Source organism: Pipistrellus kuhlii, unplaced genomic scaffold (assembly GCF_014108245.1).
Source record: "Pipistrellus kuhlii isolate mPipKuh1 unplaced genomic scaffold, mPipKuh1.p scaffold_m20_p_27, whole genome shotgun sequence".
Lineage (NCBI taxonomy): Eukaryota > Metazoa > Chordata > Mammalia > Chiroptera > Vespertilionidae > Pipistrellus > Pipistrellus kuhlii.
The window spans coordinates 1,874,024-1,886,351 of NW_023425526.1; the positions used below are offsets into that span (position 1 = coordinate 1,874,024).

At 40.9% G+C, this 12,328-nt stretch overlaps 1 protein-coding gene across 1 annotated transcript in view; it reads right to left on the reverse strand.

Annotated features, from left to right (window-relative positions):
• VWA3B (von Willebrand factor A domain containing 3B) overlaps positions 1-12,328 on the reverse strand; it is a 109,077-nt gene that overhangs the window by 83,809 nt on the left and 12,940 nt on the right. Inside the window, exons 3-5 of the mRNA XM_045587251.1 lie at positions 6,020-6,114; positions 4,758-5,008; positions 2,641-2,800 (exon numbers count right to left, since the gene is read on the reverse strand). Coding sequence (XP_045443207.1) covers positions 2,641-2,800; positions 4,758-5,008; positions 6,020-6,114 — 506 coding nt within the window. The remainder of the gene's footprint in view (positions 1-2,640; positions 2,801-4,757; positions 5,009-6,019; positions 6,115-12,328) is intronic.

Here is a 12,328-nt window from a genome sequence, read left to right on the forward strand (position 1 = left end):
TCTGCTATTTGGGATAATAAGCTAAACATAAATTATTTTACACAGCAGTCTATGGAATATGAATTACCTTCATGCCCAGTTGATGAAGAAACTGAGGCCTGGACAGGTAAACTGATCTGGCCTTGCATCTAGTAAACCTAGGCAAAGTCCCTGGTTAGCTTCTCAGGCAGCCGAGATCACCAGTCTTTCCTTCTAACAAAACCCTTCAAGTCCTGGGCCAGCAGGCCTTCTGGGGCCTCCTGCACCTCCTCCTCCTCATGAAGACCGAGCATTTACCAACTTCCAAAAGATGCGTGCAGGGACCGCAGTGTACTACCCAGCCCTGAGGGTGATGCCAGCCCCTCTAAGCTACGGAATACCTCCAGTACCCCAGGCTGCCCTCCCCATGAACCAGGACACTTCAGTACTTCACCCATGTACTGTGCTCGTCAAATGCCATCATTAGAGATGTAAGCAGACTCCCACCCTCTGCCCGGCTCCTCTGGACTGGAAGGCTCTTGCTCATCTGTTCAATCGTCCCGGCCTATCTGTGGCAACAAAGCTCAGTCTGGAGGAGGCCAGAGGCCTCTGAACATCCTCCTTCCTGTAACCAACCACATAGGACAGCCCTCCCTTCTCATGTGGACCTGATACAAAAACCCAACTTCCGAGTAAGTCTCTGGACACAAGACAATACTCACCTTCTTGGTTCCTCTCAGGACTCACTATGGGAGATACTAACCCAAAGCAGGTTATCATCGATAGGAAACGTCTGGGTGTTTAGCTTTATGGTTCAAGTTCCTTAAGCCCAAATCTTTTCTAGTCATAGCAAACGGCAGCAACATGGATGAGTTTAAAACTCACTGGGTGGACTGAGTTTCACCGAGCAGAGGACCCATTCCCTCCCACCCCACCCTACACACACATGCGAGCTTTGTTTTACTCCTCATAAAGCATAAGGCATGGCAGTTTTATCCACGAGGCGGTTGTATTTATAGAATTTCCCTTGGGAACACAACCAGGCAAAGCTCTAGGTGGAGCGACCACCTGTCTAAATGCACTTTGCATTCGCCACACTCCACAGTCTCTCCCCAAGAGTTTCAGGTGGCATTTGACAATCATGCGTATAAGCCTCTTTCTGGGTTCTTCCTCTTCTGGACTTCCCTGGAAGTCACTAAAATGTTCCATATTTCCTGCGCTGGGATGAAGCCCAGAGAAAGGAAAAGCACAAACCAGAGGTGAGTAAAATAGAAAATCAAGGTCACTGGGAAATCTTGCACCTTGCAAAGTTGTCAGCTGCGATAAGGTGAACAGAGAAAGAAAACACCCATGAGAGCGCGTGCGCACAGACACACGTGTGTGCGCACACACACACACATACACACACACACACACACACACACACACACACACGAGCCTATGAAATGTTCCATTTCTTGAATGCTAATTACAATGTCCAGAACTTGAAATTTTACAGATGTTAAGACAAACTTAAAAAGCCAAAGAACAAAGTAGGTTGTATTCTGTTCTTCTTTAATGGGAAACATTTGCTCTTCTGGCTTCGTGAGGATAAACAATGTGTTTCCAATGTCAAACCATCCTCCTCAGTATCAATAAACAAAGCCTGGTGACCGCTGACTACCCTTTCAAGGTGCCAGCACGTGGCCTTCTTGCCCAAGAAAGGACTTCTTAATGCAGCAGAATAAAGCTTGAAATCTATAGAATTCCCCAGCTGCCAGGATTGGGAAAGCAATTAAATGTTAATACTAATTAATAGGCATTAATTAAGTAACTGTATCTCAAAGGAATGGGGACCCACCCCACGCAGGGAGTTAAGGCAGGTCAAAGGCCCCACCTGCCCAGAGGACTTCCTCTCTGGCTTGCCACAACTTTTGACAGTCCTACCCTTAGAATCACTCACAAAACACAATCCTTGTGGCTAAAAGACACATAAAACACCACCATCAATCACTTCTTCCAGATAAATCTTTATTTCCAAAGGTCACTATCAAAATATAAATATGTGAATAAGTTCACATTTGAAATGGATGACTCATTGGCATGGATGTACATCACCTTGGAAAGCACATGACAGACCCTTTGTGAGAAGGGGAAGTGGGAAGCTTCAGAACGTGGACGTGGGGGAAGCCCTACTTCCTCATCCGAAAGGTACTATGAGGACTCCTCCAGCCTCTCCTTCCACAAGAACTGCCTGGTTCATCTACTTGTCAGGAGAACAAGAGTGGGATTAAAGTGTTAGAGACGCAGAACCAGGGCCTAACACCCTGTCCTTCCCCCATGCTCAGTGCTCTGAGCAGCACGTGGCCCTCCTGGCAGGGGCTAAATGAGGGTCGACCCCAATAAGCCCACCAGGGGAGCCCAGAGAACAGGTGTTAGGGACATTTTGGTTGGTCCAGCTCTGCCACCACCAAAGCTGTGATTCTGATCCCTGTGTGGGGCTTGTCACTGTCTCCCTTGGTTCCAAGTTCAGAGGAGAATAGAATTAAGGCTTATGGGGCTCTTCAATGCCGATGAGGCAGCCCCTGTGAGATGCCCCTGGGAAGGGACCCGGATTGGCTGAACAGCAGTAGGATACTGAGTGTGAGACATAAGCTTGAAGCCACCTTCGTGACCTGGGGCCATCCCTGGACACACACTTACAGTTCTGTCTTTCCCAGCTTCCTGCAGAGCATCCAGGCGGCTAGCCTGGCTCGGAGCCTGCTCGAAGGTCAGTTTCTCAAGCCAACTGATGGCGGCAGCTACAGATTGTTCCGTCACAGGAGCAGCATTCTCCTGCCATTTCACAGGCTCTCCAGACGCCCTGAAAGGAATCGCATGGGGCTGTCACTGGCAGCGGTCAACAACAGCTGTCAGCCCTCACCCTCAGTCCTGAGCAATAAGCCACTTCACGTTAGCACTGAGAGAAAGAAAAGCAGCTCCCAGTCTTCTGAGAGATACCAACAAAACCAGTGGTTCTGAGACCGGTTTCCAAAGCACCATCACCTTCCATCAGCTGCACTGACTTAGAAAATACTGTTTACAGAGAACAGAGAATCTCAAACACTATAGAGTACATTTGAATTATTGAGGAAGTGCCAAGCCAGTTTGTGTCAGTGGATAGAGCATCGTCTATGGACTGAAGGGTTCTGGGTTCGATTCTGGTCAAGGGCAAATGCCCAGGTTGCAGGTTCGATCCCCAGTAGGGGGTGTGCAGGAGGCAGCCAATCAATGATTTTCATCAATGATGTTTCTATCTCTCTTTCCCTCTCCCTTCCTCTCTGAAATCAATAAAAATATATTTTTTAAAATTATTAAGGAAGTTATTTTCACAAACAGGCAGATTTATAGGAACTGTCTTCTATTACTAGTAAATTTATAAGGATTCACAGCATTAAGATTTGCAAATCAACAACAACTGTAATACTATAAAATTCTGGTTCTTTTATTACATTGTTTTCATGGTTCTGAAAGAATCCCATCAGTTGTATTTTTGAATTAAAAATAGTTTTGCTCTGCCTGACTGTTGTTGCTCAGTGGTTGAGCATTGACCTATGCATCAGGAAGTCACTGGTTCAATTCCCAGTTAGGGCTCAATCCCCAGTAGGAGAAAGCCAATCAATGTTAATGTTTCTATCTCCCCTTCTCTCTCTAAATACAACAAAACAATAAAAACATACTTTATAAAAAATAGTATTGTTCTGAGTTCAACACAGCATAAGTCTTTTAAATTTATTAAATCATTTTTATTTCAGAAACAGCCATTTGAATGTATTCATCTCCATGTTTATAGTTCAGTGAACTATATGAATCATATGTTTATGATTATAAGAATGATGTGAAGCATGGCCTCAGTGAACCATCCTGAGCTGTTTCTCAGAGCCCGCCTCCAGAGACAGAGGCTGCTGCACACGAGTGCCACCTGTGCGGCCTTCCCAGTGGAGAATCTGGCCGCGTGGCACATATGCTAGAGCATTTCCAAGAAAGCTAAAGTGTGGTAGACTTAAGCATTTATTTCCTTCAATAGGTCTGAGACAGGAACAAGAACATTGGATAGGACACAATTTGGCAGCATTCCCAAAGATGTCATCTATTTAGCTAAAAATATTTTATTTAAAAAAAAACAAAACTCAGTTTATTAACCAGTGTTACCCCAATAAAGTCAACTAAAAAATAAAGTAAAAACTCAGGTAGATGGCCCCCTTCCAGTGCTTCTCGTCAGGGAGCTGCAGCCACTGTTCCACATGGAAAGCTGGCCCACTGTCCAAATCCTCTCAAGTCCTAGAGTCCGTGAATGATTGATCACAAAAACCTTGAAATATGGGAGATTCTATGAAGCCAACCATCTGTTGTTCTGATTCGAGGGAGAACTTATGGAGAGATCAACTCTAGTTGCAAGCTCAGTCTGAAATCCAATGAAATTTGTGACGAGTTTAAATCCACTATCCAAGCTAAAATCAAAAATGAGTGAAGGGATTTTTACTCAATATAATCCATATTCTTACACTTTTTCATCTTGTCATGCATTGAAGAAAAGTGTTTCTAAATCTCTCCTAATTTGAAAACTAAAATACCAAGTACAAAACAGATAAAAGTTTTCTGAGATATTCACTGTGGGTTTTCTCCTGGAATTCTATATTCTAGGAAATTACAAAAATTCCATTCTCCCCTGCCCCCACCCCCAATAGAGCTAACTATGTTAGTTATGCTACTTAACTCTAAATAAATGAAAATTGCCCATGAAGTTTCATTGAAGTATCCTGTGTCCATGGGAAACTCACCATATGATATTGAACTTGGCTATGTGAGCCACCTGCTCCTCGAGGACCATTATTAGAGCCTCTTGGCACAGGCTGAGCTCCTCCTCCCGCATGTCGCCAAAATCCAGCACCATGGTGATGCCCTGTTCCAAGATGACACCGAAAATCTGCCGGCTTTTGCTGGTGAGCCAGTTTATCCGCTGCTCACACCTCTCCACCGCTTGTTTTAAATGTTCCACAAATTGATAGATCAGTTCTGATTTAGCTGTTAGCTTAATGAAATAAAATAAATAAATCATTAAATAAATAAATAGGATACCAAAATAAGTCACCTGCACCACAGTGCAGCGAGGAACAATGGGGCCCACTGAGTCAAGGCCCCTGCCGTCAAGAACTGCATTAATAACAATTTTGTAGATGACCTCCAATCCCCAATAATCCAAAAGGAAGTGTTCTAGTCTGACAGCTAAACACCTGTGGCTGATTCCTCACAGGAGAAAAGATCATATGTTATCATTCTTTTTTAAAAAAAAAATCTATTTCTAGATCATGTTTTATCTACAGTTATAGAATAATCATTATCAGAAAATTTCCAGGGAAACTTTTAAGAAATTAAGGAGGAAAAAAAGAGATAAGCTTATTTTTATAAGCATCATTAAAAAGTTTTCCTAAATACAACATGCCAAAAATATTTCTGAAAATGCTTCTAATCAGGCGAACACACCTGCCGGCTTCCTCCAAGGATGCTGCGCCGGTGACTACCCTCCTGCTCAGACCTCTATCCTGTATCCTCTCCCAGGCCAGGCTCCCCTGCATCTGGATCACTTGGTCACCTACAGCTGCCACCACACCTGTCAGGGCTGACACTGAAAGGTGACAGGCTTGCGGGCCATTTCTTGCATACACAAATAAACCATCATCCACACAGACCTGGCACAATCGTGCAAGGCCTTTCAGGGTGCAAGGTGATAGCAGACATGGGGAAAGAATAAGAAAGAATTATACTTCTTCTGTGTAGAATCAAAATTAGAATCTGGTACCATTTAAAAACTTCAACAACCCTCAGAACACTCCCAAATACCTACATACCGTGTAATTCTACATTTTCATGCCATGGTTCACACTGGCCCGTCTATCTTAAATCCTTTCCTTCACCATCCCCTTGTCCCTCCAACTTATTCCTCCAGCTCCAGCATCACTGGAAGCAGTAAACCTCTCTGCACAGGCCACTCCAGACCTCAGCAGGGATCACATGCCTGTCCCTTGAGGGAATTTCCACTTACATTGTATGCTGTGCCATCTTCTGCTCTGTAGACCCGTGGAAATAGTCCATTGGCATACCGGGAAGCCACAAATCTCCCCAGAGAAGTCACATAATCTGTATTTTTATTTAAAAAAAAAAAAGTATCAAAATGGTGCATTAACAACCTTTATTTTTATTCCAAAATGCTTTTCTCTGACACCATTCAGATCCCCCATGACAGCAACACTGTGATGCTTTGCATTCTGAAGTACTTCTAGGTGCTAAAATGTACTGCTTAGGACATGGGAATACTTTAATGCATGAATGAATGAGGAGGAAAATAGAATTTGCTTCTTGATTTCCTGGTTTGTTTGTCCAGTATGATTAAGTCAGAGGTCAACAAGAAAACAGAAATTATGTTTAATTTTTCAAAACTTTTATTCATGACTTGGACTTGTTTTCAGAATTTTAAAAGTTCAACTCAGATATTGTCTATTGTTCTCCCAAGTGGGTGTTCATAAATATCGATAGATGAGTGAATGAAACAAGCAGGTAATGGATTCAGAATACTCACACAGAATTCAAAACCACAAGGTTTTCTCAGATTATGTGCTCAATTCTTCACTATCTGTTGCACAAACACATATTGAGCACCCACCACGTGATACACACAGTGCTCACGGAATGGGAATACAATGCTGCTAAAACATGTTATCCTTCATGGGACAGAAGAAAACAGAAAGGATTCAAGGACTGAGTTGGCAGGACAGAAGATGAGGCAAGGCTTCCCAGAGATGTTCTCCTTGTGATGATTATTTTGTTGTTGTTGTTGTTGTTAAGTTCCAATGATAGAAGAAGAATGGGGGTACTCGTAGCCCTAGTATGTCCTCTTCTCTGCCTTTCTGGGGAGGCAGGATGACAGCCTACTTTGGAAAGGCAGAAAGGATAAGGCTGAATTTTACAGCTTCCCTGGCCAGGCTTGGTCCCAAATCATCAGGGATGATAAAATTTGCAAGACTTGCAGCTCAATGTTCATAATAATAAAGAGTAAAGAATTAACTATTCAATTCCATCAGCAATAATTTCAATCATGTGGGCAAAAAAGGGGCCACATATTAAACCTAACAAGCTCAGGGAAGGCCTGCAGAGAGGGCCTACAAACTCAGACACCAAAAGTATAATATATAGGATACTCTGAGATTAAAAGTTCCTAACTAAAAGCGAGTTGTGGTGAGTAGTCATGTCCTAAGTCAGTATTTTCCTTGATAGATGTCAATCTTTACCTTAATTGAGACTGTCTACTATCTTTTTACATCTATAATAGCATACCTTTAGAATGTCAGAGTAATCCCTTTTTTTCCAGACCCCTCAGGGTACAATCTCCAAGTAGAGAAGGGACCACAGAATTTCCCATTGTTACCTTGCTGCCTAAATACCATCTCCATGTGCTATTAATGTTAACTATCCTATACCCACCATGCAAAAAAGTATACATCTCTCCATTTTACTTTTTATCCATCTCAGAGATTTCCCACATTGCTTTCTCCTGCCTCCTTAATGTACCAACAATAGATTTTATGTAACACCCCTTACATCTCCTTCTTTGATTGTTATATATAAAATAAGCTGCAGCTGTAGCCGGTTTGGCTCAGTGGATAGAGTGTCAGCCTATGGACCGAAGGGTCCCAGGTTCAATTCCAGTCCAAGGGCATGTACCTCAGTTGCAGGCTCCTTCCTGGCCCAGGCCCTGGTTGGAGCACATGCAGGAGGCAACCAATCAATCTGTTTCTCTAACATCAATGTTTCTCTCTGTCTTTCCCTCTCTCTTCCACTCTCTTTAAAAAAAATTTATGGAGCCGAAACCAGTTTGGCTCAGTGGATAGAGCAACGGCCCTCAGACTGAAAGGTCCCAGGTTTGATTCCGGTCAAGGGCATGTACCTTGGTTGCAGACACATCCCCAGTGGAAGGTGTGCAAGAGGCAGCTGATCGATGATTCTCTCTCATCGATGTTTTTAACTCTCTATCCCTCTCTCTTCCTCTCTGTAAAAAATCAATAAAATATATATATTTTTTAATTTTGTTAAAAATCTATGGAAAAATACCTTTGGCTGAGGATTTTAAAAATAAAAAGAAAGTCGTAGTTATTAAAGAAATTTGTAAAAAAAAAAAAAAAAAAAAAAGTAAATAATAATGATGATAATAATAATAATAATAATCTCTATATATAAAAGCCTCAGCTATTGTTATAACTGGACGACTGAATGCCCAGCCAGTAGCTCTGATGCACTGCAGCAGAGGGTCAGTGCACTCCCACAGCCAACCTCCTGCAGCCGGCCAACCTCCCGCAGTCTCTCCCCTCATCAGGCCGGCCTTGATAGGCTGGGAGGGACCCCACCCGGCATGAATTCGTGCACCAGGCCTCTAGTAATAACTAAAATACACTGTAAAGTGGCTATTATCTATAGCATTCTCTCAATCCGTTGAGATTTTGCTTCCAAAAAATTGTCATCAATTTGGCTAATAAATATTCTCTACAGGTTTGACATTTCTTATATTGTCAACACTCAAACCTCTCAAACTCTAAAATCTGTTTCCAGCCGAAACCAGTTTGGCTCAGTGGATAGAGCGCCGGCCTGCAAACTGAAAGGTCCTGGGTTCGATTCCAGTCAAGGGCATGTACCTTGGTTGTGGGCATATCCCCAGAAGTGGGTGTGCAAGAGGTAGCTGATCGATGATTCTCTCTCATTGATGTTTCTAACTATCTCTCTCTCTTCCTCTCTGTAAAAAATCAATAAAATATATATATTTTTTTAAATAGCGGAAGCCGCCGGGACCGATTTGGCTCAATGGATAGAGTGTCGGCTTGGGGACTAAAGGGTCCCGGGTTCGATTCCGGTCAAGGGCATGTACCTTGGTTGCAGGCATATCCCCAGTGGGGGGTGTGCAGGAGGCAGCTGATCGATGACTCTCTCTCATCGATGTTTCTAACTCTCTATCTCTCTCTCTTCCTCTCTGTATAAAATCAATAAAATATATATTTTTTAAAAAATAATATAAATAAATAAATAAATAAATAAATAAATAAATAAATAAATAAAAATAAAATAGAGGAAGCTGGTTTGGCTCAGTGGTAGAGCGTCGGTCTGCAAACTAAAAGGTCCCAGGTTCGATTCTGGTCAAGGGAATGTACATTGGTTGCAGGCACATCTGCAGTAGGGGGTGTGCAAGAGGCAGCTGGTTGATGTTTCTCTCTCATCGATGTTTCTAGCTCTCTAGCTCTCTCCCTTCCTCTCTGTAAAAAATCAATAAAATATATTTTAAAAAATAATAAAAAATAAAAATAAAAAAATAAAATCTGTTTCCAGGAGTTCAATTTCTTAACTGGCACAGATTGAGCAACTTGAAATTACCAGCAATATTCTCTCTTTACTTAAGACATTCACCTGGGATGAGGAAAGAGTACTGTTTGGGGGGATTGGAGGAGATGAGCCTACGGGAGACTGTATAAACTGCAATTGCTTATTAAAATGTGAGGCATTGTGAATTTTGCATCTAGCAATGATGAATTTTATAGGCAAATCCTCACAGAGGAAAAAAATGTAAAAATAGCTACTTGAAGGTACTAGAGAGCAGTCAAGTACAAGCAGAAATTAGATTGGCATTAATCCTTGAAAGAAGACCATTGGTGAGCTTTTCACAGGGAGGACAGTGTTTGTAGTTTGAGTCCAACCAAGTTAACAACATGCTAAAATAAGAATCAGCTTTCCACGCATCAACTGATAAATAAATCAATTGTGATATATCCATACCATTCATCCCCTTGGCCATAAAAAGGAAGAAAGTACCAATTCATGCTACAACATCTTAAAAACATTATGTTAAGTGAAAGAAGCCAATCACAAAAGACCACATTATATGATTCCATATATATGAACTATCCAGAACAAGCAAATCTATAGACATAGAGTAGATTGCTTTGGGTTGGCAGTTGAGGGATAGGTTGGGTAAATAAGGAGTGCTGGATTTCTTCCTAAGATGATGAAAATGTTCTAAAATTTACTATTGTTATAGTGGCCAATACCTATGAATATATTAAAAATGCTGAATATGCCAAAGCAATATCCTCACTGATACAGCTCATAGGGCAATAAACACTAAAGAGAAAATAAACAAATGGGACTACATAAAAATAAAAAGCTTCTGCACAGCAAAAGAAACCATCAACAAAACAACAAGAAAGCATAGGAGAATATATTTGTCAATGTTATCTCTGATAAGGGTTTAATCTCCAACATTTACAAGGAACTCATACAACTTAACAAAAGGAAGATAAACAACCCAATCAAAAAATGGGCAACGAACTAAATAGATACTTTAAATGGGGAGAGTAAAGATACATAAAGGGAAATATAGTTTCTACTCTTCAATCAAACTGGTAAAGTGTTGACACCAGTAGATTTTTATAATTTATGTATTTATAAAGTAATACCAAGCACAACCACTAAAAATGCTGTCGGTAGAGATATACTTTAAAAATACTCTAAATTAGGGGTGTCGAACTCAATCAGAGAAGGGGCCAAAACCTAAAATCCAGCCTAAATCGCGAGCCGAATGGTTTACTGAACAGTCATAAACTGTCATTGTGATGGAAACGCAGCGGAGTGCAGTGATGACAGCGCGGTTGCAAGGCCTGGCGGGACGGATTTGGCCCGCGGGCCTTGTGTTTGACACATGTGCTCTAAATAAACAAACACAGGAAATTCTAAAAAAATGTTTAAGTAAGCCTAAGGTAGGAAAAAGAAAGTAAATAGAAAACATTTTAAAAAAATAGTACACAAGGCCTAACATAGCAAAAATTACATTCAATGTAAATTGTCTAAATATAACAATTAAAAAAGACTGGTAAAGGGGATTTTTTTTAATGACCCAACTATAGGCCATCTTTAAGAAACTTGCTTCGAATATGATATATATACAAAGTTAAAATATAAATCATATAAGTATTAGTAAAAAGAAAGCAGTGGCTATATTAATATCAGAAAATTAAAATACAGAGCAAAAAATATTACTACGGACAGAGCAAGACATTATATAATGATCCAAGCATCACTCCACCAGGAAGGCATAGCAATCCTAAGCATATACACTCCAAACAACAAACTGTAAAATATATAAAGCAAAAACTGATGGAACTGAGGAGAAATAGAAAAATCCACAATAGTTAGATATTTCAATTGATAGAACTAAACAGAAAATCAAGAAGGATACTCAACAACACCATCAATAAGGAGGATCTAATCAACATTTGTAGAAAACTATACAACAGCAGAAGAATATATATTATTTTCAAGTACCTACAGAATATATACCAGGATAAATCATATTCATGGCTATAAAAAATTACAAATATTAAAAAATAACTAAAACCAAACATTTATGTGCTCTGTCCACAATGGAAATAAACTAAAAATCAAGAAGGTAACAGGAAACTTTTCAAGCTTTTGGAAGCTAAATAACATGTTTAAAAAAAAAATCCATAGGTCAGAGAGGAAGTCTCAGCAGAAGTAAAAATATTTTAAACTCAGTAAAAATGATAATACAACATATAAATTTTGAGGGGTACAACTCAAAATGCCAAAAGGAAAATTTATAGCATTAAATTCTTACATAGCCCTGACTGGTTTGGCTCAGTGGATAGAGCATCAGGCATGGACTGAAAGGTCCCAGGTTTTGGTCAAGGGCATGTACCTTGGTTGCAGGCTTGATCCCCAGTAGGGGGCATGCGGGAGGCAACTGATCGATGTTTCTAACTCTCTATCCCTCTCCCTTCCTCTTTGTAAAAATTCAATAAAAATATATTAGAAATAAATAAAAATAAATGCTTACATAATGTGAAAATAAACAAGTCATCTTTTCTGTCAAAGAACAGTTTAGATAGCTGCCATGTTGGACTGTGTGGCTTGGCAGCTGCCATATTGGCCACATGGCTTGCAGCTCCCCTGGGGGCCAACATCTTGAAACAGCAAAGGCCAACCCCTCCCTTAGAATTAGTCAGTGACGAAAAACTATGTGGCCGAGCTCCAGTCAAGAGCAAAGGACAGGTCACGTGTGTCAGGGATCATAAAACTGAGTAGTACACCTGTTCAGTGTATACTCGCTTCCAGACCATGTGTGCACACCCTTCTACATAGAAATAATGATGTTTACCTTGCTGCCTGGCTCCTGAGTGTGTTTTGTGTTCTACGAGGACCCCTGACTTAGGGGGAGGGGGAGGCTCAGTTTATTTCTAACACTTAAAATGAGATGAAAAGTCTCAAATCAATAATATAAACTCCCACCTACAAAAAG